The sequence below is a fragment of the Paralichthys olivaceus genome, chromosome 24 (assembly GCF_024713975.1).
Source record: "Paralichthys olivaceus isolate ysfri-2021 chromosome 24, ASM2471397v2, whole genome shotgun sequence".
NCBI lineage: Eukaryota > Metazoa > Chordata > Actinopteri > Pleuronectiformes > Paralichthyidae > Paralichthys > Paralichthys olivaceus.
Window position 1 is genome coordinate 3,628,691 of NC_091116.1, and position 25,105 is coordinate 3,653,795.

At 39.8% G+C, this 25,105-nt stretch overlaps 1 protein-coding gene across 2 annotated transcripts in view; it reads right to left on the bottom strand.

Moving 5' to 3' along the window:
* Nucleotides 1-11,154: 11,154 nt before the first annotated feature.
* prkx (protein kinase X-linked) overlaps nt 11,155-25,105 on the bottom strand; it is a 32,692-nt gene continuing 18,741 nt past the window's right edge. For both annotated transcript variants that reach the window (XM_020103858.2, XM_020103857.2), the window contains 4 exons: nt 21,738-21,833; nt 16,700-16,757; nt 13,704-13,781; nt 11,155-12,706 (listed from right to left, as the gene is read on the bottom strand). In XM_020103858.2, coding sequence (XP_019959417.1) covers nt 12,581-12,706; nt 13,704-13,781; nt 16,700-16,757; nt 21,738-21,833 — 358 coding nt within the window. In that variant the 3' untranslated portion in view covers nt 11,155-12,580. The remainder of the gene's footprint in view (nt 12,707-13,703; nt 13,782-16,699; nt 16,758-21,737; nt 21,834-25,105) is intronic.

Below are 25,105 nucleotides of genomic sequence, written 5' to 3' on the forward strand. Positions count from 1 at the left end.
TGTGTATCATTTGTTTTCATCATGTTGTAGAATTTCTTACAAGGCTTGTCTTGCATGCATGTTTACTTTTTGATTTGCTCTCTAAATTTTGTCCAGATATGATTTTAAGCACAAAAAACACTTGGCCAGTTTAACATCTGAGGGGCCCCCAGCTAAAATTTGATTTTGGACCACTGTCGGTCTGCACTCGGCAGTTTCATTATCACAGTGTCCTGGTTTAATGTTTGTAGGACCCAAATGCAGATGACGGAGTTAGCAACAGAGAAAAAAAGGTTGATTCAATAAACAGACTTATAGTCACTGGAAGGCAGGTCATTTCCAAAACCTCCAAAAAGCAACAAAGTCAGCTAATTATGTTAGCAAAGCAGAAACACTAGGAAACATACAACCAGAAACATGAACAGGTGACCTGAAAAAAGGGAAACAAAGAGACTATATACACAAGTGATGGAGATGGAGGGTAATTGAACACAGGCGAAAGACATTATGACGTGCAAGAGATCACATGGGCGAGAGTAAAGCAAGAGGAGTGAACATAGATCCAGAAATCCAAACACAAGAAGTCATAAGAAGTCCACACAACATCACACAACATCAGAGAGTCGTTCAAAAAGATACCAACCAGTTCTCTTGATCAAAAATCCAAATTTCAAGTGACGATAATTCATATGTTTCCTCCTTTCAGTTCTAAAATCAACATTTTGGGTTTTTTAACTATTTAACAGATTTGGACACTCCACTATATTTCCCCAGGACTAAGCAACAAAAGAATTATCAGAGAAAATAATTGTCAGAAGTAATTGTTGAACACAATCTTTTTATTAAAAACCCTGGCTTGAGGTTTTCTGTCTCAATTACTTGACACAAAGGACAAAAAAATCAAAGCAGTTAAAAAATAAACACAGCAAATGAGAACAGATATTAGCAATTAATCAAATAATGGTCACAGGAATAACAAAATAAACCGTTGGCTTTTTGGTCCACTGAGTTGTTTGCTCTTGACATCTGGGAACCTTCCTACATGAAAAGTTACCTGATGTAGTATCAGTAGTAACAAAAATGAATTATAACGAAAAAGGGATGCTTCTGGATGAGCATATGGAGAGAGGAACACAGGGACTGATGCCAAACAGACACATGAAGAAAGAAAGGAGCAGGAAAAGGAAAAACATGCTTCAACACATCAACACGGGCACCCGGTAGGAAATTCCATACACGTGACATATGTCACATCATAGTCAAAAATCTTGCTAGTTTGACCCAGACTGTATCCAGTTATATATTTACAACAGACTTTCATTAAGCAGGAGTGACCATGAAGCAAGGGTTTGAAAGTTGGCAGGGTTTCACTGAATTGGGCGACTCTCTTCTTTTTCTTACACAACTCTTTCTGCCACTGTTTGGTTGAACAAATGAGTTCGGAAAGTACGTGACCATCTCTCCATTTCTGGCGTCGATGACACACAGAGGACACCGAGCTGGGGAGAGATTGCGGAGAAAAGCAATCATGGTAAGCTTTTTGCTAAATATGAAACTCCAGCCAGCTAGTAGCTCACTATATGTGGCAGACTATTCGTCAGCACTGAGCAGTCACCAAACAACAAGAGGAGGCCACGGCAGCAACTTCCTCTACCAAACCACAAAACAGCCCAGCACGTAACCCACTGCGAAATGGCAGACTGCAGAGTCAGGCATCCAGATTTCCATGAGAGCAGGTGATGTGTCTGGACACTTTGAATGACTCATTTCATTACGTATAAAGGGATAGAAGGGGGGCAGTGTAGTAGCTAGTGTGACGTTCGACCTGATTAAGATCAAGTGATTCTCCGCATACAGCCCAACATGACCAAAATGTGCAGTTTTGTAAAGAAGACACATTAACTGTCAGGAATTATGATGATTCATTGACTTGTGGAGAGCCAAGTGAACTAGGCAGCAGTGTTTGGATGTGTCCCTGGCCAGCGCAATGATGAATCTCTGTATCTCTCCATCTGTCTTGTCTTACAGCCATCAGTTTGTGTATCATGTTTCCTTTCTCTGGTGCCAAGAAGATGTTTTCAGTTGTACTGAATCCCACATTGTGCTCGACAAGAGAGAGTCTGCTGAGCACCAGGGTACAAGGAAAACCTTTAGTCCCTATACCTCAGGGGGGTCAACAGGCTAAGTGGGCTTAATGTGCAAACAAGCACGGACAAATAGCTAAGTAGTGTCCATGGGCAGGTGGGGTGGTGGAGGCTAATATGAAAATCCATCAATGAAATGGAACGTTTCTCGCGATAAGGAAGCTTTAGAAGAATTTCAGGAATACATTCAAAACACATGGGAGGTTGAAAGAAGCCTGAGTGATTAAGCTCCTACTGGTGCCTTGAAAATTGGCTTTCTCCAGAGGTTCGGTTTGATGTGAGAGAGAATGCTGGGAAGATAGAGACAGACGCGACTGTGTGTGGGTGTGTGTGTCTCCAAAGGGCTTAGGGATGGGGCATAGAACCCCAATCACATCCAGCTGTTGAGCTGCTGCGCTGATGGTTGTGTGTTAGATGTGAGAAGCAGCACATTACAACACAAGCTGGATCTGCAGTCTTTTACACTTTTGGCAAAGTCCAACCTGACATATGAAAACGAATGAATAGAAATGGAAAAATACAAAGTGTAGAAAATATTTGCCGGTTCAGATGTGATGGCAAAAGTATCTATAGCGAGTTTAGTCTTGCTAACCAGGATGTAAAAAACATGGTAACCTAGTCGTATTTTTGTTAAAGGGATGGTTCATCCAAATAACACATTTTCAAATGAAGATATACAATGGAAATTAATGCATTTTAGTCTTACGATTTAAAAAAACAAAACATATATATATATGAGGTAAAAATATTATTTTCGGTGTCAAACCAGTATATTTCTACCAATATAAAGGTATACTGTACATCATCTATAATGGTGATACGTCTATTGGTCCTTATGTTAATTTAATTAGTTTACATTATACTGTAGAGCACAAGTAAAACCACTATACATGTATTTCTTGTATTCATCATTTATTATTGTACCGTTTAAAGTATCACATGCTATTGTCAATATTAAAGACTAAAATACTGGCCTTGCTGACAGTCTCATTGTCCTCAGGTACCCAGTGGGGGTGTTTAAACCGTGTTGACCTCAGTGTAGGACCAGGAACTGCCTCTCTAATTAAAGTGAAGCACACTTTGTTCTGACAGCTCTACCTTCTAATTGAAACAGATTAAGGTAGATCCATCAAGACCCTCCGCAATATTTCCCCAACACTAAGAACCTCCTCTTAGCAGACAGTAAACACATGTTTAATGCACTTAGCAAAGACTAACCTAATGGGAACTGAAGCTGTATACGTCAGCCATGTATTTTGCTGTATGTTTTCCTCAGGGAGTCAGTTTGATGGTTTAAAACTTAAAGGTAATTTGCATGTTGCAGCTGAACACCCCTCACCTCACCCTCTCCTTCCAAGCATGAAAAAGAACCTGTGGTAGCTTCAGTTGTCATAAAAATTTAAAAGGTGTTTATTTGTCCAGTCTGGACTAATGTAAAAAATATGGCGGCCTCCATAGAGAGGGTCCCCTCGATGTAAATATAAAGTATTTAAATATAAAGGGTCTTTTCTGGGGTAAAGAAAACTACAATTCATACAATTTAGATGAAATGAACTAGTGAAAACATCATGAGGATTATTCTACATTAAGTTTCTGCCAATAGATCCCTTTCACCTAAATCTTACACACTGGACCTTTAAGTAACATGGCAGCCGGCCTATATAAGAGGCAGTTAAAGGAAGCCGAATTATGGTTATAAATCAGAGTGAGGGCAAAGGAAAATAAATGTGGGAATCCAATGACATAGTTTGAAAAATTATTTTAGGTAAATCTATCTGCCGATGAGATGATGTTGGAAGCTCTGGAGAAGCTAATTGGAGGAATTTGTTAAATTATTGTGCCAAAATTTAGATTTATAAATTTTTCACGCAGCCTTACAAAGTTTGAGATAGAGTTCCAGTTGTGCTGTTCCTCAGCCGGACATTTACAAGGGTAAGCACAAGTGTGGGTGGATGGAAAACACCCTGGTTGGGGATGGGATGGTGTCTTTAGGTGTCGTCTGTTTCCCAGCGAAAGGTGTGGTGCACCCCCAACCTGTACTGATGAGAGGAGCGCCAGCTGACCACTGCCGACATGACCTCGGAGCAGACTTGTTATTAGAGCAATATCACAGGGCATGTAAACAAGCACACCCGGTTGTTAGGCCGGGTGGGGCTTCAGTGGGCCAATGACACTTAAAAGACTTCCCGAGACAGTGTCAGATCATTGTGTATATACAGTATTGCCTTCTTCTTTATCTTCCTCCAAACGTAAAACAATCAAAATGTTCTATTGGCTGTCAGAGTGCAGAATTCAGTTGAGTGTGGTGACACAGGACATTACACTGCAGAGACACAAAGATGTCAAACCAAAGGCTCTTTGTTTTACACTCCAGTGCAGCTCCTACATTAACATTTTACAGTATTAGATTAGTGCATGATCTGTTGTGCAGTTTTTTTTAATGGATGGAATCATGCAGCCAGAGAATTCAATTTGGTTTCTCAGCTATTGTAAATTTACAGTCGTTTAAGTAAACCGTTCAATAAAAAGTAATGTGAGCATAACTACTTCCGGTATCATGGACTTTTAGGCTAAAAGGTTCAGTGTGTACAATTTAGGTGTATAAAGGATCTATTAGCAGAAATTGAATATAAAATAGTCCTAGTAATGTTTTCACCAGTATGATTCATCTAAATTGCGGAGGCCGCCATGTTTTTTATAGTAGCCCAGACTGGACAAGCTAAACACCTTTTGAGTTTTTATGACAACTAAGGCTATCACAAGTTCTCTTTCATCTTTAGAAGTGAAGGACCAATGTTCTGCTTTTCATGTTTTTTTTTATTCTTAAGTTTACCAATGTCCCCTTTTTGTTGCATTTGTGTGTATTCAATGAAAATTAAATGCTGCATTTTCCATCCAAATCCAGAACTGTGCCAAGTATCAGACTCGAATTATAGGAATCTAGATCTAAAACATTATTCAGGATCTGAAATGTTTTTATCTGTGAGTCAGGTGAGCTCAGCTTTCGGCGGTTACTCCATTAATTTCCCATAGTGTCATTCACTGCAAGTCAGCGCCAATCGGAGGCAGGCCTGAAGTCAACATTGCTTGGAATTTATCTGTTTCATTCCTCTCCTCCCTCTCTCTGGCCCCTTTCCTAGTTCAGCTGGATGTATCCTCCTTTGCTCTACTGTCACCAAGTGTTTGCTGCAAAAGTTTCAACCTTGAGATGATGTATTTTATGATTGGTGTGAAGTGAGTTTAGTGGCCCTGTTATGCAGGTATGATGATTGTGTGGCCAAGGAGAGTACCACACTCGGTATGGTGAACAGAAGAGCATTTTATTACAGTCATTTAAAAAACAAAAACAGAGGTTTCAAAACAAAAAATTATCAAATTTTGCTCCAGCTTCCTATCTCCTCCTTAGTATCCTCTTGTTTTGTCTTTGCCGTGTCTTCACCATGTCTCCCGTCACATAAATATGGGGCGTTTAAATGTAACATAATTGAATGAATAAGCCTTTATCTGCTTTGTTCAAAACAACACATTTTGCATTTTTTTTTGTGATGTATTTGTGTAAAACCAAGCAATCTTCTTATGTCCAACCACACAACAGACAATTATCTTCTTTTATTTACTCTCCAGATGTAATTGCAGTGATTGTTTTGTCCAATAAGAAAAAAATAGCACAGAAAATACCCCAGCTGAAAATACAACCTGTAAAATTACAGGAATTACATGTATCAGCAGATTACTCCTGCATGAAAGTACTGACTCACAGGATGTGATTACTACATTATTATATATTCAACTAACGACCACCACTACCTGAGCTAACAGATGCAGCACGTTTTTGTTTGAGCAGTTTGCTTCATGTTTGAATTTCATGTTTGAGGCCGTATTTAGTTTTTTAAGTAAGTGGGTATATGCTTTATACCTGTATATACCCTGCACTCCACGACTCATTCTGATGTCATCTCTGTAACTATCAAAAATCATAAGGTCTTCATTTCCATTAAATTATGGTATTGTGGTTGTTATGGTTGAATGTTAAAATATTCTCAGTTGCTTACTAAAATAATTTGTGTAGACTTGAAACTGAAAATAGAACAATTGAGGAGATCCTTCCTCAAGTAAATATGGAAATTGATTAAGTAGAAGTTAATTAAGTTGACTTTACTTTTATATTCAGTTTTTTGCACAGTAAAAATCAATTGGTTTATACATAGACTATTGCAAATTAATCTACTTGATAAAATTATGCGAAAAGTTCCCTCAAATTTTGTAAGTTAATCACATAAGATGTTTTTAGCATTGGTGCCTTACGGCTACACTCTGTAATCGGCTGGAGGCCGTGTGTATCAAGGGGCGGAGCTCAACGGGTGCAGATTATGTTACATGACAGGTCAATCACAATGGTAGGAAGTCAAGGTAATATCTCTTTACAGCTGAAAGCATACACAGTACATAAAAAAACTATGCAGGAAAGAAGTAAGTACAGTGTTAAATTGAAGTATATGAAATACAAAAAGATATGACACTGGTCCAAAAAGGTTTCCTGTGGGGTGGCCTCCATTTGACTCTGACTTGTAGCCTCATCACTGAAGTTAAATTCTGTTTGCAGACTTCACAGCTTCCGTTTGCATGCAGAGCTCAGGAGAATTCAAGTTAGTTAAAGGAGTTAGTAACAGGAGCTCATCTGTAAAAGACTATAAAGTGAACTAAAAACAAAGCATTTTCTCTGCCAAGCAAAAATAATCTTCTTGTCATTGTCGTAGTGTTATGACGTACAGCAACAACAACAAATACGATGGCCGGTGAAAAATCCCACAATTAATTTAAAAAGTTTATTTTACACTATTAAGACTTTTGGCTGAAAAGTAATGTTGATCTTTAAATATACATATGAACTTGTTTGACTTGTTGGTTGCGCCGCTGCAACGCAATGCATGATGATATATATTGCTTGATTAGTGACAATCAATTGTACATGGGTAAACTCTCTACATAGTGATTAGTGAGTCATTTCAGACACAGCCATGGTGTTTGCTGGTTCCACAGGAGATGAGCCTGGTAGCTGAAGGCTCTACCTCCCATTCTACTCGTACAGATTCTAGGAACCACGAGTGAACCTGTACTCAGGAGGAAGAGTGATCTATAAGGATGCTATGAGCTCTTCAATACGTGATGGGGCTTGATTATTTGTATGCAAGGAGCAGGATTTTAAATTCTATTCTGAATTTTAGAATGCAGAGAAGCTAAGAGAGGAGTAATACGATCTCTTCCTCTAGTTCCTGTCAGCACCCATGCTGCAGTATGTAGCATCAACTGGAGGCTTTTGAGTGTCATTTGTGTAACAATGAATATGAATATGGTACTTTGCTACCTAACAGAAGCATGTACAAACTGAAGAGTATCTATCCTAGTACAGAACCTTGTGGAGCCCCATTAATAACTTTTTGTCATAATGCGAGCTGTGCAACAGTTTCTGCCAGTCTGTCTGTTTCCTGGCCCCACCCCTGAGTCCAGTCTGCCAGTATATGTGTTCTGTACTGATCTCCACTTCCTGCTGTATCAACACTCTGCCCAGCAGTTTGTCGTCACATTGACTTTGATTCTGTCTGCCAGCCTACCTGCCCTTCCAAGTCTCAAGCCCACCAGCAGCTCACTAAACCCAAACCCTCTCCTCTGGCACCTCCTGCCAAAATCACCCCCACTCTCACCGTCAGCTCACTTTATTCTTATTATTTAAGACTCTGTTAATAATTTCAAGTCTCTGCTTCCTGGATACCTGCACAAATGTGATTTTTAGTAATCTTTTCAGCTTCTTTAATTACTCCTAGTTAACAACTGTTGCCACCTAGTGGCTAAAACATGCAATAGCATGTGATTACAACAGTTCCAGCCTCTGTAACAAATGGTGACAAATGTAGCAACATTGAACAGGACAAGTATAAAGACAAGTCCATTGTCAAGTCCGTGAAAAGGTCATTGATAACTAAGTCAGTCCGCTGACTTTGAGTCTATTTCACATATGTTTGACACCACCAGGGGACATGTTTTGTCAGTTTGTCTTCTGTTCTTAACATTGTCATCTAGTGCAACACAAAGCAGGGAAGTCATTGTCATTATATGACTTGATGGATGTCACATATACACACACCAAATGTGTCATACACAGAAAAAAGGTAGTCGGGGTGCGATGGGCCACTTTTATTTACAAAAAGAGAAATGCAGGTTTTTGGAACTCTACTCTCTTGGGAAGTTTTTATCACCTCCTGATTTTTTTATGTCACAGAGGCTTTCTGGGAAATAACCCTCTCCCACAGCCTCTGCTGTCATTCCACCTAATTCACCTTGAACGCGCTTCATAAGGCATTTATTAGCTGGCTATTAGCTCTGTGTAGCTCTAGCTCTGACTTTCATCACTTAGTGGTAGACTTGCATGGACTCCAGACAAAACATGACTCACTTTTCCACTGTAAACATAATAACCATCCTTGACACACGGTGTTATGCACATCAACACCACTCCTACACCTTTAGATTTAGAGTGAGGAAATGAATGCTTAATAAAGGTAACATAAACTGCTGTTTAAAAAAATGGATTTGATTTAAAGAAATTCAGATAAAGCATGGGAACTGTAGCATCAGGAGGTACTTAACCAAGGGAAAACCACCAACGCCGTCCATGTGCACATCAGAAAAGCACTGAGGGCAGGGTCACACACTGGCAGCCCCACATGGCAGCAAGAGGAACTGCAGTACTCTCAAGTGTGGCTAAAATGTCTCAGCCGCACAGACATGCAGTCTCTGAGGAACCATGAGGAATATATGAACAATTTCTCGTTACTCATAATTCCCGAAATGTCTTCTTAGTCATACAAGGGAGGGAAAGAAGTAACCACCTGTGCTCTAGACACTCGGATCAAAAAGACGCTGTTGCAGACAGAAATGCACATCGATAAAAACAAGTGTTCTGTACTCAGTGGTTTAGAGAAATGTTAATAAGAAAGGATGCAAGTCACAGTGACCTTTGACCTTGACAGAAAAATCGAATCAATTGAGTCCAAGTGAACGTTTGAGCCCAATTTTAAGTAACTCTCACATTCCTGAGAGACCTCATGTTAACAGGATGGACGGAAAGACAGACAACGCGAAAACAAAATGAGTCTGTTTGCATCTGATGCAACCGCACAGGCATTTAAATCATTAAAGACCCACTGGCGAGAGACAGAGACAATTGGAGGGCCGCTATGTTTGAGAAGCCAGGGAATCGCCTCAGCCTGGTAGCATCTCTTGGAAAAAAATGTCAATGCATAATTCCACCTGGGGTACAAGCCCTCTGTCTACAGCCGAGAAGGGTAACAGCTGTGACCAGCAGCTTTTGGCGTGCCGTCATTCCCCTGGGAGGAAACCAGCTGTCACAGATGTAACCCACGATGTGCAGAGAGAGACAGATACACCACCCGGAGAGCCGCTGCTATCCAGAAACTGGGAAATGTGGGACTCAAGGTGAAGAAGATCATGTCAGGACATGTAGGATGCTTCGCATAAACATGAATTAACATTGATAATGTAACTGTGATGAAAAGACTTATTTGGAACATGTTTAGCAGTATCCAATTATAAAATCAGATGACCTTGCTAGGATATATATATTTATATATATTTCTCTGTTAAACCCTACATACAGCTGTAGGCTGTACATTTTTGTCAAGGTAAGTTGAGCTACAGATATTCTAAAACTCAGAAATAAACCGAAATGTCACACCTCCATTTTGTAAATATAATAGCATCGCTTGTCTACACAGGCCCGGCTACTGACCTGTCTCACCCACAGCAGCTGCTCCGTGACTTGAGGCTTTAGAACAGGGACAGGAAGAAGCAGGACGGGGACTGGAAAAGGGAATTTGTTTCTTTTTTTTTTAACATTTAATCTTTTGAAACACTTCTGAAGATGCTTCAGTGTTCACAGAAACATGGGCCGTAGCTTACAATTCCATTGTTAAAAGTAGAAGAGGAGTTTCTGTATATGCACCACGTAGGTCTAGCTACTGGGTCAAAAACTAAGCATGGTCAAGGAAAAGGCTGACAATTACAAAACATATTGTTGTGTAAAACAAAATGGACTTGAGTCGGAGGTTACTGACGGACGCTGTACGGAAATTGTTCTTCATGGATGAGCTTAAAAAACAGAATGGTGTGATATTATGGGCAGCGTGAAGAGCAATACATTTCAAACAGGAGACAACGAAGTGAAATATTCATTATAAGAGGGAGGAGAGGCTGATGTGAATGTGATATTAATTCTCATATCAATATTATAGTAACTGTGGAACAATGATATTGGTTTAATAGGTTATACTTCAATACTGTATATGAGTGTGACATATGTGGACAGAAATGCTAGTATAGAAATGCCTAATGCGTTGCAGTGCATTTATATAGTATTCACATTTTAGAAAAAAAAATCCTGCGACAATCTCAATTCCCTTAAACGCCAAGAACTGATTTGGAAAGACAACACATGCAATTTGACATTTATGTAAGTTGAGTATATAGTTCTAGGGTTGTATTTAGGGGCATCTCATCTTACTCGGAGTCCTCCAGATGTTGTGCAGTATGACTGCATGTGCGAAAACACTTGCCTTTGATGTGTCCTGAATACTACAAGTTTGAAAGTAAAGATATCTGGGTGGGGGGGGGGACTTACCAGACCTCTTTAACCCCCCTCATCTCTGCTGCAGGCTGTGCGATACATTAGCTGCTACAAGCAGCCGTGGGAGCATTGAGCCTTCAAGGCTTTAAGAAATCAGGTGAGGTATATCAAGAGCGAGAATGTCCACATGTAGAGATCGGGGCGGTTAAATGAGTTTGGATTTGGGCAACGGAACTACCTAGTCAGGTATCTATGTCAGCAGAGAGCCCTGAAGGCAACAGTGTATGAGTCACAGCTAGCATAACACAGCTCTGACATTTCCTACCCAACTATGGTCAAGTAGCATTTTGGGTAATGTAGGCACAAGAAAAAAAACAACTTGACTAGAGAAAGTTTTGATTACTTTAAAAAAAAAAAAAAAAAAAGCACTACAGGTCCATATGGCAAATGTTGACATTACCCCAAATAGTTCAGTACTGAGGGTCAGTTCAGTCCTTTGGTGCAGAAAAACACATGACAGGTTGCAAAACCAAAAACAGATTTAGTGTTGGGGAGAAAATAAAGCATGATAAGGTTGTGAGGTGTCATATGAACAGTTTAACAAGCATTGTTAAGAGTAAACATGCACAACACCGACGTGTTTCAAGTGTTGACTCCTGCGAAGTCCCCGGCTGCACAACCACCGACTTTGCAGTATCTGTTGTGCTTCAAACATTTCCTCTAGTTAAATACAAGTTGCCACATGTAAAGGGTGGGAGGTCTGAGTAATCACAGAGCAGTGCTGTGCCGAATGCCCTCGGTATATGACTGGCGTCACCTGTACCTGAAACATCACTCCCTCACCGACAAGTTAAATGGCAGCGTATAAAAATGGAGAGATCAGTACGCGGTTTATTTTAAAGGCCAATAATGTCCTGAAATATCACTATATAAATATGTTTTAAGCCTTGACTACACGATACACTGACATGTGGATGAAAACTGACTCGGTTGACTATAATGCAGCTCTACAAAGAAGAAATTAGATGTCAAGGGCCCAAAGTCCCAGCACCTTTCACTTCACATGGCTATTGTACTAACGAAGTCGCTACTGTGGATAAAGCTGTTTTAGAGGTGCGACAGGAAATAACAGAGATGGGAGATGAGAGTTTTACAGTGGAAGACGAGACAGCACATTCAGCAACACCTCACGTGTGCTGATGGTTCAAATGATTCAATTTCAATTAGTACTGCCAGAAGATTTCATGTGAGCTTTAGGGAACTGCGAGACATCTTGCCCAATAAACTGTGATGTAAGGCACCTTTTTACAAGTGCTACAGGTCACACATTTTCAAATAAAGTGTCTGACTCATGACTACACAGTATAGTAAGTCCAAAACTGCACATTAGTACCCACTGGCCAGCTGACAATTACAGCACCAGTCTTGAGTCACATTAAATATGAAGACATGAACATTTGAGAAAGAGAGAAAATATAAAACAATATAAAAAAAGACCTGATTATTTTTCTTTTTTAAACCTAGGAAGTAACAGTCTTTTGGTTTCAAATGAACCACACTTTTTGCATATGAGCAGGCTCAGAAAAAAAATTATAAAAATTTAAAACAGCAAAAGTTCGACTTAGGTCACATAAATAAACATATAAAAAGCAAATCATCTCTGTGGTATGATACAGGTCACAGCATCAATCATTTGGAGTTGGTAGGTAGGGAGGTCATTATTACAGATAAAATGTGACTCCCTGCGACAGTACATTTAGAATATGTTGGGTCAATTCTCAGGATATTCCACGAATAAATAAACCAGGCAGACTGATCAAAAGTTCTTGAAGATCTCTAAGTCCTTCTGAGGCACAGGAGGGTCTTTCTTCCAGTCGTCCTCTGGGTAAACGTCAAAGTTGGAGGTGTCACCCTCATGGGAAACTTTAGGCACTATAGGAGGCTGTGGACACAGTACAACAGTACAAGTTCAAGTGCTGGCCTGATATGTCAATGATAAGCCAATCAATACATTTTTAATTGTATGGTACAGACAAATCACATTTGATCTCATAGGGCTTAAAGGTCCAGTGTGTAAGATTTAGATGAAAGGGATCTATTGGCTCTAATTGAATATAAAACTCATATTCATGATGTTTTCACTAGTTTGTTTCATCTAAATTGTATGAATTTTAGTTTTCTTTACCCCAGAAAAGACCCTTTATATTTAAATACTTTATATTTACATCGATTTTAGTCCAGTCTGGACAAACTAAACACCTTTTGAATTTTTATAACTGAGGCTACCACGGGTTCTCCTACATGTTTGGAAGAGTCAGGTTAGGGGTGTTCAGCTGCAACATGCAATTTCACCACTAGATGTCACTAAATTCTACACACTAACTTTAACAGTTACGACATGATTTTTTTTTTTTGGGGGGGGGGTTACTTATATAGCACTGATCTGTAAAACACACAACATAGTGATCAGATATCTAACTTAGAATTATTGAACTATTCTGACCCTACATGTACTAATTAGCGTTAACGGAGCCGTTGTGCATGAACGATTCAGTGAACGTTCATATTTTCCGTGAATGATGAACTGAACGAATCAGTTCACATATGATGAATTGTAAACTGTAAACACTTGTTAACTATCCAGCGAGAGTGAACACGTTTTTATCACAATTAAATCATCCCCGTGTCAGGTCATCAAGGGAAATGCCAGGATTGAGAGAAAATGTGTGTGTGTGTGTGTGTGCGTGCTGTCTGGGAGCACACACACATGCCAGGGACATAAGGACTGTCCCTGGCATTTTAGAAAATGCAACCATCTTACAATTTTGGAATGAAAAGCAAGATTCACTAACATGCATTACACAAACAGATGTGATTCAAATCGCAACCACTGAATTGTCATGATAGATATTATATGATAAGATATTAACACTTCTCACCTTCAGTTTCCGTAGAGGAACTGCCTCCCAGTCAATTGTTTTGAACCAGCGGTGCTTCTTCACATCATCTGCTCCATTCTGAAAGAGAAAACATGGCGTCATGACTGTGACTCGGTGTGACCTCTTGAGAGACTTTAAAGATTTCTGTTTACCGACTTTTATTCCTTTTTTTTTTCTCTTTGTGTTTGGTTTTCGTTTGGATCTTTTCAGTTCAGCTCCAGTGTCTCCTATTCTGTTTTGACCTGAGTTCTTTTGCCAGCCCCCGAAGTCTATGCGAGTTCATTTTGATTGTAAAAGTAGCTCTCCTGATGTCATAACAGAAAACATCTGGGTATCCTAAACAAGAAAGAGCTCAAACTTTATTTGAAAACAGATCCAACATGGTAACTTTATCAGTGGTGTTGAATTGGTGGAGCTCATGTTCGGGGAGATTTACCTGGGCTCATTTACTTGGACTCAATTTGAGTTGAACTGAATTGGAAAAGTCTGAGATCTTTCTGGTTGTCCTATTAGCACAGGGATCACGTTGTTTATATAATTCCATGCGGGTGGTCTTACATTTCCTCCTCCAAGCTTGGGTCCTCTACCAAAGTTCTTGGAACCTAAGGGTTCTTTGCAGTATCATAGCTGTTCCTAGGACTGTGCTCTTCAGGACTGACATTTCATATTGTTCCTGGAATCTGCTGGAGCCACAGTTTGAGGGGGTTACAGCCCTGAGTTCTCCAATTACCTCCTTACCAACCTCCTTCTTGTTAACCAAGGTGATGTCTGGTTGGTTAGCCATCACCATTTTATCTATCTTGAAGTCCCACAAAATCTTAGCTTGGTCATTCTAAACCACCTTTGGAGGTGTCTTCCAGATCGTCCTTTACACTATGCCCACGAATTGGTTACAGCATTCCATCTCAATGGGATTTTAGACAGTATGGCAGTGTTCTAGAATCAGAGGCATCATATGCATCACCTCCTCCTTACATACAATCGATGTAGCCTGATGTGACAGAGATATATATTAGTTTTATTGAGAGTGAGTCTTTTTTTTAGTCAACAATGAAAATAGGAATTGACACAACTAATAACGATTGATGTCAGGCTCCCAGTCCAATTCTAACCTAGAATTAGCATGTACATATTTTTACATACTTTTTTTCCAGATTCATATAAGGTCAATGTGACTGCTGAAAGGTCACTTTATCTAAAAATCTTAGTCCGAGTGACATCTGATTAAAATTTCGATAAATTCCCCGAAGCACTCTTGAGATACCACATTCATGAGGCCCCTTTTAAATTCTGAAATAAAATTCACTACCCTTGATCCCCAAGCACCCATATCAATTAATCTTTGAATCCAAGTGAACATTTGTAACACCTTTGAAGAAATACCCTTGAGCTGATCTTAAGATAATTTGTTAGGCCACCATGAACTTTACCTTGGGCTAACAAAATGAAATCCAAGTTCTAGTGAATGTTTCAGGTGTTCCAGAGGTATCACCTTCACAAGACATTAATGTGCTTTGCGAGGTCAGAGTGATCTCGGATCACCAAATTCTAATAATTTCATCCTTGAGTCCAAGTGAATATTTGTACCAAATTTGAAGAAATTCCCTCAAGGCGTTCAGGAGAGATATCACACATGGGAATGTTACAGACAGACTACCCGAAAGCAAAATGACTAAATGATAAAATACACAGTTTTCTACTCTGTCTTTTTTGTGTTTGGGTAACTTCTGTGCATTCTAGTTGTTGCAGAGATTTAAGTGAAGTACAATAAAATAAATTTGTCCTTTAATACCCTCATTCACTTTTGAAAAACAACTTCCAAGTTTTCTAAGAGAGCCTTAGAGACTTTGAAGCTGCAAGCGGAACTCTGACAGTCAGGGTCAGTTTGAGGTTAAACTGCCTTGGGGAAAAAAAATATTGTTGCTATGTTGGTTATTTGACTCAACCTTATTTTGTTGAGACAACCAAGAGGGAATCACATCAGAACTAGTAGTAGAGCTTTCCAGTGGTGTTTGTATCCTCACACTAAGAGCAGAGCAAAACAGTGTGAAGCGTGAAAGTGCAGCATTATCCTGTTTCTTTAAGTTTCCTTCCTTGTGTGGTACATCTGCTTTTTTATATACCTGAACGACGGGCTCATCCACTGTACATCTTGCAGCTTGATAATTTGTCATAAATGTCTTTTAATGTAACCTAAATGTGGAACACTGGTCTCAAAATCTTAGATTTAGATTTATGTCAATGTCAAGTGACACCATGCCATCTATAGGATTAAATACAGTTTAAAGGTTCAGTGTGTAAGATTTAGGTGAAAGGAAAAGGAAACCTTTAAAGGTACAGTGCGTAGAATTGTATGATATGTAGTGTTGAAGTTGCATGTTTCAGCTTAACACCCCACACCTCACCCTCTCCTTCCAAACATGAAAAAGAACCTGTGGTAGCTTCAGTTGTCATAAAAACTCAAAAGGTGTTTAGTTTGTCCAGTCTGGACTAATGTAAAAAACATGGCGGCCTCCGTAGAGAGGGTCCCCTAGATGTAAATATAAAGGGTCTTTTCTGGGGTAAAGAAAACTAGAATTCATATAATTTAGATGAAACGAACTAGTGAAAACATCATGAGGATTATTCTACATTAAATTTCTACCTTTCACCTAAATTCTACACACTGGACCTTTAAGTCTCCTGAGGTCAACTTTTGAAGGTTTGCAGACGCAGTATATCTCTGTGGGCTTGTGTAACTTTGTGTTGCTGAGCTTTGTAAGAGAGTAAGGATGTTGTTGTCATTAGGGAATACTAATATTTACATTGCAAGTCAGACATATTACAAATATCAGCACCAACAGTCTGACAATATAATTTATCTTCATTTATGACTAACTGGAACCACGTGCAGCTTCAGTCATGCTGTCTGGTCTCTGACTGCTGACGTCAGAGCACCTACGAAATATGGCGAGCTGCCACGTGGCTCAAGGAGACAGAAAGTCTAACACACTCACCTTCATGTTGCCTAGCCGTCTGGCTCTATCGATGACCAGGAACTTCTTGATGAGGTCTCTGGAGGAGGGGGGGAGGAGAGGCAGTCAGTGAATCCACAGCTACAAAATAGAATTCTGAAAAGTGTTCTCCCGCAGACTCTGTCAAAAGGAAATCTGCCAAACTAACATGTTTAAATAAGCACCCATGGGGAAATATCTGAATGTATGTCTTTTAATTGTTTTCACGAAGAAACACAAATAGGAGAAGCGACTTTATATTGCAGTTCCTTCAAAAGATTGTCGGCTTTAAATCAGATTTTTATACTAAATTCATTTTCACTGTCACATAAAATCAAATTTTCAGTTACTATAACATTTAGTCAGTTTCTTTATTATTACCCAAAGGTAAATTATGTTATGCAGACAGGGTACAGCAATCCAAAGTTAAAAACAGGAACAGTTCAGGGGGGGCCTCATTTATAAAAGGAGGATTCATACTGAAAGTGTTTGCTAAATGTTCACTTTATAAATCACAGTCCACCTGGAAACGTTCGTACTTGGATCAGCCTCATATCCCGCCCTCTACACGGCCCCATTCAACCATAAATGGTCAATGCAAAGCACGGCATGAACATTCAATTATCCTGCAGACCAATGGTGAAACTTTCTGTCACTGACATCGAGAAGTTTGTTAGGGAGGTGGAGGTGAAGAGCGATTTAATGGGAAAGCAGTGTTGTCATTAATAAAAGAAAGTACACTGATGACGAAACGGAGAACGAGAAATCTAATTCTAAGGTGGAGGCAAAAAAAGAATCGCTTCTACTGTCAGAATGTGACAGTGTGTCTATCGCCTGTTTTTAATCATCCAAGGATTAGTACATTCAAAGACAACTGTGATGTCCCCAATATATAAAATATAACACAATTATTATTATATGCTTGTGTTTTCACTGCGATGGTTCGGTTCTATCGGCCAAGATCTGTAGAATCTGTATCAGCTGATCAGTCATCGTCATGGGACAAACGATTTTTGTCATCGCTGATCCCTCGTTTCCTCCTTCCATTCACGTGCATCTATCACGCAGCATTACGTGTAAGTGTCACCGCAATATTTATATATTTCCAGCAATCGGACTGATCACTTCACACATCTGGGATATTATTTGGAAATGGAAGTTTGTTTACACACACAGTGTTAATAGATATTTTTAAAAACTATTAACCACTCAGCTCTGCAACTCTGCTGTTTATTATTATCTGAATTGAATTTGCTGTAAGTTGTTTTATGTATGTTTCAATTAAAGGTTCTTATGGAACAGATATGTCACGCAAGCACAACTAGCGCTGTTGGTTTTAATGTTGGCGATGAAGTGGATCAATAATCTTGCTTCAGTTCAACATCTCATGTCTGCATCGTCATTTTGCCGTCTCTCTGCGCGGGTCGGAGTTAGCGTGGAAATACGCACGTTCTCTTGTCAAGTTTGTTTTTGTAAATCCCAACGTTTGAAGCGGCGAATGCAAGTTTCAGGCCCAGCTTTATGCGTAAGCAACAGTTATAAATGAGGCCCCAGAAGAGTAGAGTTGCGCTGAAGCTGTATGGAGTACAGGACAGGTTGAGTTGAGACGAAGATTCAATAAAAGCTTGATAAAACAGGGTCAACCTTTTTTTGCAAAGTGCCTCGCAGTCAATGACACACCCAAGAAACTTATAATTTTCCACAAACTCCACAGGCTAGCCTTTGATGATTGTATAATCATGGGTGGGGGCATGTTTCCAAAAATGAATCATCATATCCTTCATTTTGGATATGTTACGCACGAAAAATTATTATCAAACTAACTGATAAAATCGTAGCAGACTCATAATAACTATCTTCTGCAAATTTCAAAATACGCCAGTGTTGCCATGTTTACTTTGGCACATGTTTGTATACAGGATAAAAAGTAAGAGTGATAGGACATAGCCCTGGGGTGAGTCAGCAGAGCACCATAGTGACTGTTCTGTTTGTTAAGAAATCCAAAAACAAGCCCACTAGATCATGACTCAGTTAAAAATGCTTTTTTGGTCTCGTAGCCAAAATGTGGAGTTCGATCGAGTTAAAAGCAATGGAGAAATCAGGAAAAGATAATCTAGCATGGGTTTTGTTCCCTTTAAGATGTTTGAATAATAGATTTAGCAGGGTGATTGTGGCATCTTCAACAGCTCTATATGCCCTATAGGTAAATTGCATATAGCCAAGTGCATGCTCTGTTTCCCTTATAAGCTCTGACTTCACAATCTTTTCAAAATGTTTTCATTCAAAGAGAAATGAGAGCGAACGGCCTCTGCTTCCTTTAGGAAGAGATATAATCACAGTCTGCTTCCACAAATTGGTTACCATCTGTTGGTTCAAAGACAAATATAATAAAAGAGAACTCTATTGACTTACACAGGACTTTATTAAATGCCAAAATATTCTTTCAACAACTTCACTCTTGAGTGTTTGTTTTTGTGACACAGCAGCAGTATGTCTGACTTTAACAAAAGGCAAACACACATGCAAAGAAAGAGCACCGCAATGCATAGCCACCCATAAGTCAAAACAGAACAGCAATAATAACAATTGTCTGATCGAGATGAATAATTGTCCAATAATCGATAAAAGGCCTGTAAAATCCCTCCATGCCCTAGCCCAACTATAACTAACCGACCTCCTTCATCCCTACACTCCGCTCAGAAGGCTGCGATCCTCAAACTCAGGTTTTCCCTCCATCCCCAACACCAAGCTGCAAACTTTTGGAGACAGAGCCTTCTGTGTCGCAGCCCCCACCCCTCTGCAACTCTCTCCCTGACGAAATACACAACGCAGAATCTCTCGACATCTTCAAAAAACTCAATGCTTCACGCTGCTCCTTATGTCTATCTTGTTTTGTACTATTACTTTTTTCTTTTCTCTTCTGTTTTGTACTCACAGGCATATATATGTAAAGCGTCCTTAGGTGCCATGAAAGGTGCTATATAAATGCAAGCTATTATTCTCATTATTATTGTTGTGTTATCATTGAGAATAATGAAGAATGTTTGATCTAAAAAAAATGATGTGAAGGCACCTCAGTTCCAAGGCAAAGCTGTCGACAGCATGTTCTCCTCCATATCTGACTAGAACCTCAACATGCTGGGGCTTTACATGCTAATGATGTTGTCCTCTTACGCTGACATGTCTCTCTCACCAACCAGATGTTTCTGTCCAGAGCTGCTGCTCACTGGAAGAAGCTTGAGACTTAAATATGAAAATCCCAGTAAGACACTTTTACAAATACTCAGCATGTTTGACAGCATCAAAGTCACTGAGATAACATGTTTCCTCTCCTTTGATGCTTGATGTGAACATTACCTGCAAGACACTGCTGCCACATGATTGGCTGATTGGAAAATGCACATGCAAAATGTTACTTTAAATGAATGTAATATGTAAATGTAGCATTTCAATACCTCTGTAGAATTTTAATGTGACTGATGACTGGTGAACACTGCTCACTCCTTAACTAGCAGCTAATTTTATGACTAATGCATTACAAGACTTTTATGCTGGGGTCACCCTGGGACACTTCTCCAGTCTTTCTGATTGTCTATGCTCGGCAGCCGCTGCTGCAAGGGACACCGCCTGCAGTCTTCAGCGAGGCATTTCGCTTTTTGACGGATGGAAGAGTGTGACGTCACATTAATGCAAATGGTGAAGTATATTAAAAATCCTTCATCTAGCTGGACACAAGATGGATGGCTTAACAGTGAAGGTCTGGATTCACAGAACTGCCAGGGGAAGCAGTGTGTCACTGGCTTCTATGGGGACACTGTACGCTGTGTCATGACTGAGAGCAAATTCATATTCACTCACTCACTCACAAAATGTGTGCACATAAAAAACCACGTCCGTGCATATGATACAAGTGCACAGAACAGTATCAGCGAGCACAAAGCCATACTTGCAAGGGAGTATTTCTACTCTGCATACGCACAGGACTGTATACAAGCAGCATTTTGAGCACCATGTTTTTTATGAGAACAAACTTTGAGTCAAAATAAACGCCATATGGGGGAACCAGTCCAAATCAGTCGAGTGCATCAATAGCCCTCTTTTAGTTCCAGACAGCTAATTGATTGCCAGCAAAACAGACTGCCCATATGGCCCCTAACAATTCCAGTATTATGCTTATGCGAACCAGGCAGGGTGCGTTAGTGACCCTCAACAGGAAGACTAACCGTATCTGGCCAAAGTTAAGCAACAGGTCCATCCGCAGCCCAGGTTTTATTTTTACATAATCGTCAGTTTGGCTAACAGCAGCAGTACTTGTACAAAGATGAAGCTACATGTTTATAAGACCTAATGTTTGAAAATCTGATATTTCAGAAGATAGATATGTCATTTTGTGATGCTGAGAAAAACAGCCCTGCCCTACTAGTTTCTCTCTCTCTCAGGAGGTAGAGAGGGTAGTCGATTCAGCTTTTGATGGTTTGATCCCGAACTCCTTCCATCCGCATTCCAAATTGTCCTTTGGCAAGAATGGAATCCTGCAAATTGACCGCGACAGCTCTGCCAAAAGTGTATGAATTGTGTCTGATAGAAAAAAGCGCTGCGTGTTTAAGCACTGCATAGATGTTTGCATGAATGGGTGACAGCGACTTGTACCGCAAAAAGCTTTGAGTGGTCGATAACACTGGAAAAGCTCTATATAACCATAACTTCAGCTGAATACCATCTCTGGTTTTAAAGAGTAAATACATGCAAATTCTGTGCATGTATGTACAGTGATGATTACTGAGTATTCATGTGAAAATGTAGCAATGGAATGACTATTACCAAGTACTCATGTGGTAATGTGGTAGTAATGTCCATCCTGTCAATCTTTTTCAGTCCACAGAGCTGCAGAAAAGTTGTTTTTTTTAGTTACCTGCATTTACTTCTGGTGTTTAGTGTTATAATACCTGGTAGAAATAGTAAAAGACAATTCCCTTACTGCAACAAAAGATAGGTACATGCAAGGACATGGAAAATACTGATATTCGTGTCCAGCACTTACTTGACATAGAAATCCAGATGGCGGGGAAATTCGAGTTTTCCAGCCAAAATCTTCTGGTAGATTCCAAATGGGTTGTCATCAAAGAAGGGTGGGTACCTGCGGAGAGAAATACATGTCGTTTCAAGCCTGTCCCATGCAATGAAGCTGCACACCCACTGTCACAGTGTGCAAACTCAATTTATACTCTGCGAAAAAACAGCATGATGCAAGAAAACAGGAAAGAAAGGTAAGAGCTTACACACAATGAACTGTAAAAGTAAAAAAAAAAAAAAGGCGAGTGGACGTTTGGTGAGGTCAACATTTAAAGTGGGGTGTTATAAAAACTTTCAGCTGTGGACAGAGCAGCCTTTGTTTACAGCTATTCTGACAAATTGTATGTGTGTGTGTTTCTACCACCCACAGACCCTCTGCTGCTACACTCCACTGACTGCTATCCAAGCTCTCCTGTTCTTCCCTCTCCTCTGGCCTGGACAAGTCATTACCCACAAATTACATAATGGGACCAGCCACCAAACACATTACGCACCGAACAGACAGGCCCGTAATCGCATCAGTTTGTCATACCCCGCTTGCCTTCCTAGTAAAAAAGCTCCATAGTCAGTAGACTGTGGATGGGGGTGTCTGGGAGCTGGCTTTTCACCACAGACTGCCCTCATGTATGTTTTTATTTCCAAAACGGATGCTGTCATAGCTGAAGAATCTGGGTCATTCAAGCAAAATGAGGGGGAAGACAAAAACATATGGCCATTTGTTGCGTTTAACTGACGGTTCATAAAAGAATAGAGAAAATCCTGATAAATTACACAAACATAGGAGTACTTTATGGTGGAATGTGTTCATGATTCATCAGAATTTGTTATCACCTGGATAGCTGAATAGATCAAGAATGTGAAAGGCAGAGAGACGTTCTAACGATACCGGCAGCCAAAGTTTAGTGCAAAATACATTTTAAGCAGCCCTTTACAGCTCAGTGTGCAGCACTGCAAAGGAAATTAGTTTTGGTAAAGGCAAAAATGTCAACAGTGTGGTTCACTTGTAATTGCTCACCCCAACCAGTCAAGGCAGATGGCCGCCCACATTGAGTTTTGTTCTGCTAAATGTTTCTTCCAGTTAATGAGTCGCTAGATTGCCTTTTCAATGTGGGAACTATTGGGTTTCTCAATAAATGTTAAGGTTTTGACCTTACTATGTAAAGTACCTGGAGATAATGTGTGTTAAGATTCAGCGCTTTACAAATACATTTCATCAAATTGAATTTGAATTCTACTAATGTGTCTCATGACATCTCCTACTTCAGAATGATGAGCAGGAGAGTGGAAGGTCATGGTGTCTTACTGACATTTCTGTGACTTTTACCAACGCTGAAATCACATCCACCATCTGTCTGTGCATAATAAAGGGCCCAATAGAAGGTTTACACTCTCCTGACGCTCCACTGAGCTGAGATGGACCGGCAGGGTGTGTGTGGGGGGGATTAAGAATAACAGAAGAGGCAGGTTTTCATTGTGAGAGACGTCTGACTTCATACCCACAGCCACATGTATGACTCCATATACACAGAGGATTCGTTTCCATTAAGCGCAGTGGCGAAAACTGACCACAGAGTCCTTTAGGTAGACTCAAGTCATTTCCCACTGAAAGATAAAAGGAAACTGCTTACACAAACCCTTCCAACATCCTCGCTACCCACACCTCTACTGGAAACTTTTAAAACGCCTGTGGTAGCTTGATTGAAACCCCATACAAAAAAGATATACTGTTTACAAATCCTACTACACCTCCCCTCATATGTGGTTGATCCAAGTGCCATCCCTGCTTATGTCACCAAAGGTGTAAATACAGAAAGTATGAGGCCACTACCTTCTTTACAAAACTACACTTGTCTATTTATTTATTTAGTTATGATGTGGTGTGGACTGTAACCTAAAAGAATGCAAAACTCTTAGGGGTCCACTCTTTGCTAGGACTGCAACACTTCAAAACCTGCCCTTAAAGCTCACAGCCCCACAAATAATTCAGAGCCCCAGTTTTTCCTACCAGAGTATAAAGAAGATGGATGTCGGGGTGATGGTAGGCCGGGCTCGGGCACAGGTGACCTTTAAGCAGTACTGGAGAAAGCTGCTCCATATTCAAGAGTTAAAGCAATAATGTTTGACCAAAGGCTACGTGATGGATGGGAGACTTTTGTTTGATTACATTTTAAAGCTGAATTTCTTAACACTGGATGTCTACAAGAAAACCAAAACATTTTAATGAAAAATATTAATTTATAGCCAAGCTTTTACTGAAGGGTTTGGGGATGTGCATCGCATTGGTCATCCAAGATAACCTGTACTACGAAACTCTGGGTTTTCAATGTGGAAGGAGAAGAGTCATTAATTACACAATCAATCAAACCACATTAAGTCCATCATATGACCTTTCATAGAGTGAAATGTAAATAGCGATCACATTAATTGTAGAAATCAAACCGTAGAAATATTTTTTGAAGTTACTTTTTTTGATATTGCTTTTGTTCGGTTTACTATCGAGTATTTGTCCTTTTTGTCTAATCATGAAAAAATGTATGAATGTGAAGCAGATAAAAAAAGTAAAGTAATGTCTCTGAGACAATGTGTGATGAACGGAATTGTTCATTTATAGCCATGGGAATTATTGACAAGTGTGTCAGTAATTGCTTTAAAGGTACAGTGTGTAGAATTTTGTGATAACTAGTGTTGAAATTGCATGTCTCAGCTGAACACCCCTCACCTCACCCTCTCCTTCCAAACATGAAAAAGAACCTGCGGAAGCTTCAGTTGTCATAAAAACTCAAAAGGTGTTTAGTTTGGACTAATGTAAAAAACATGGCAGCCTCCGTTGAGAGGCCCCCTCGATGTAAATATAAAGTATTTAAATATAAAGGGTCTTTTCTGGGGTAAAGAAAACTACAATTCATACAATTTACATGAAACGAGTGAAACATCATGAGGATTATTCTACATTAAATTTCTACCAATAGTTCCCTTTCACCTAAATCTTACACACTGGACCTTTAAGCTGCAAAAAGCCACTGTCCACTACCTGTCCACACATTTAGAAACGAGCCGGTGGCGGAGCATTTGGTGGAGAGAAAGCCAGATATTTCCCTCAGGAGGTTGTGGGGACCAAAAAATAACCAAAAAGAGAGGGAATGCTGCACTTTAAATGGCTGCTTATGTCAATATACCCTCAATATAGTGTTAATGTCTTCTGAAGGAAGTGGGTTCTCTGAAAAACCATTCCTCTATTGATCTGGGCTGGAGGGACAAATCTAGATATTTACAAGCCTGGATAGATTAAGCCAAGATGCAACACCATTTTGAGGGTGGTCATGATGTATTTTTTGT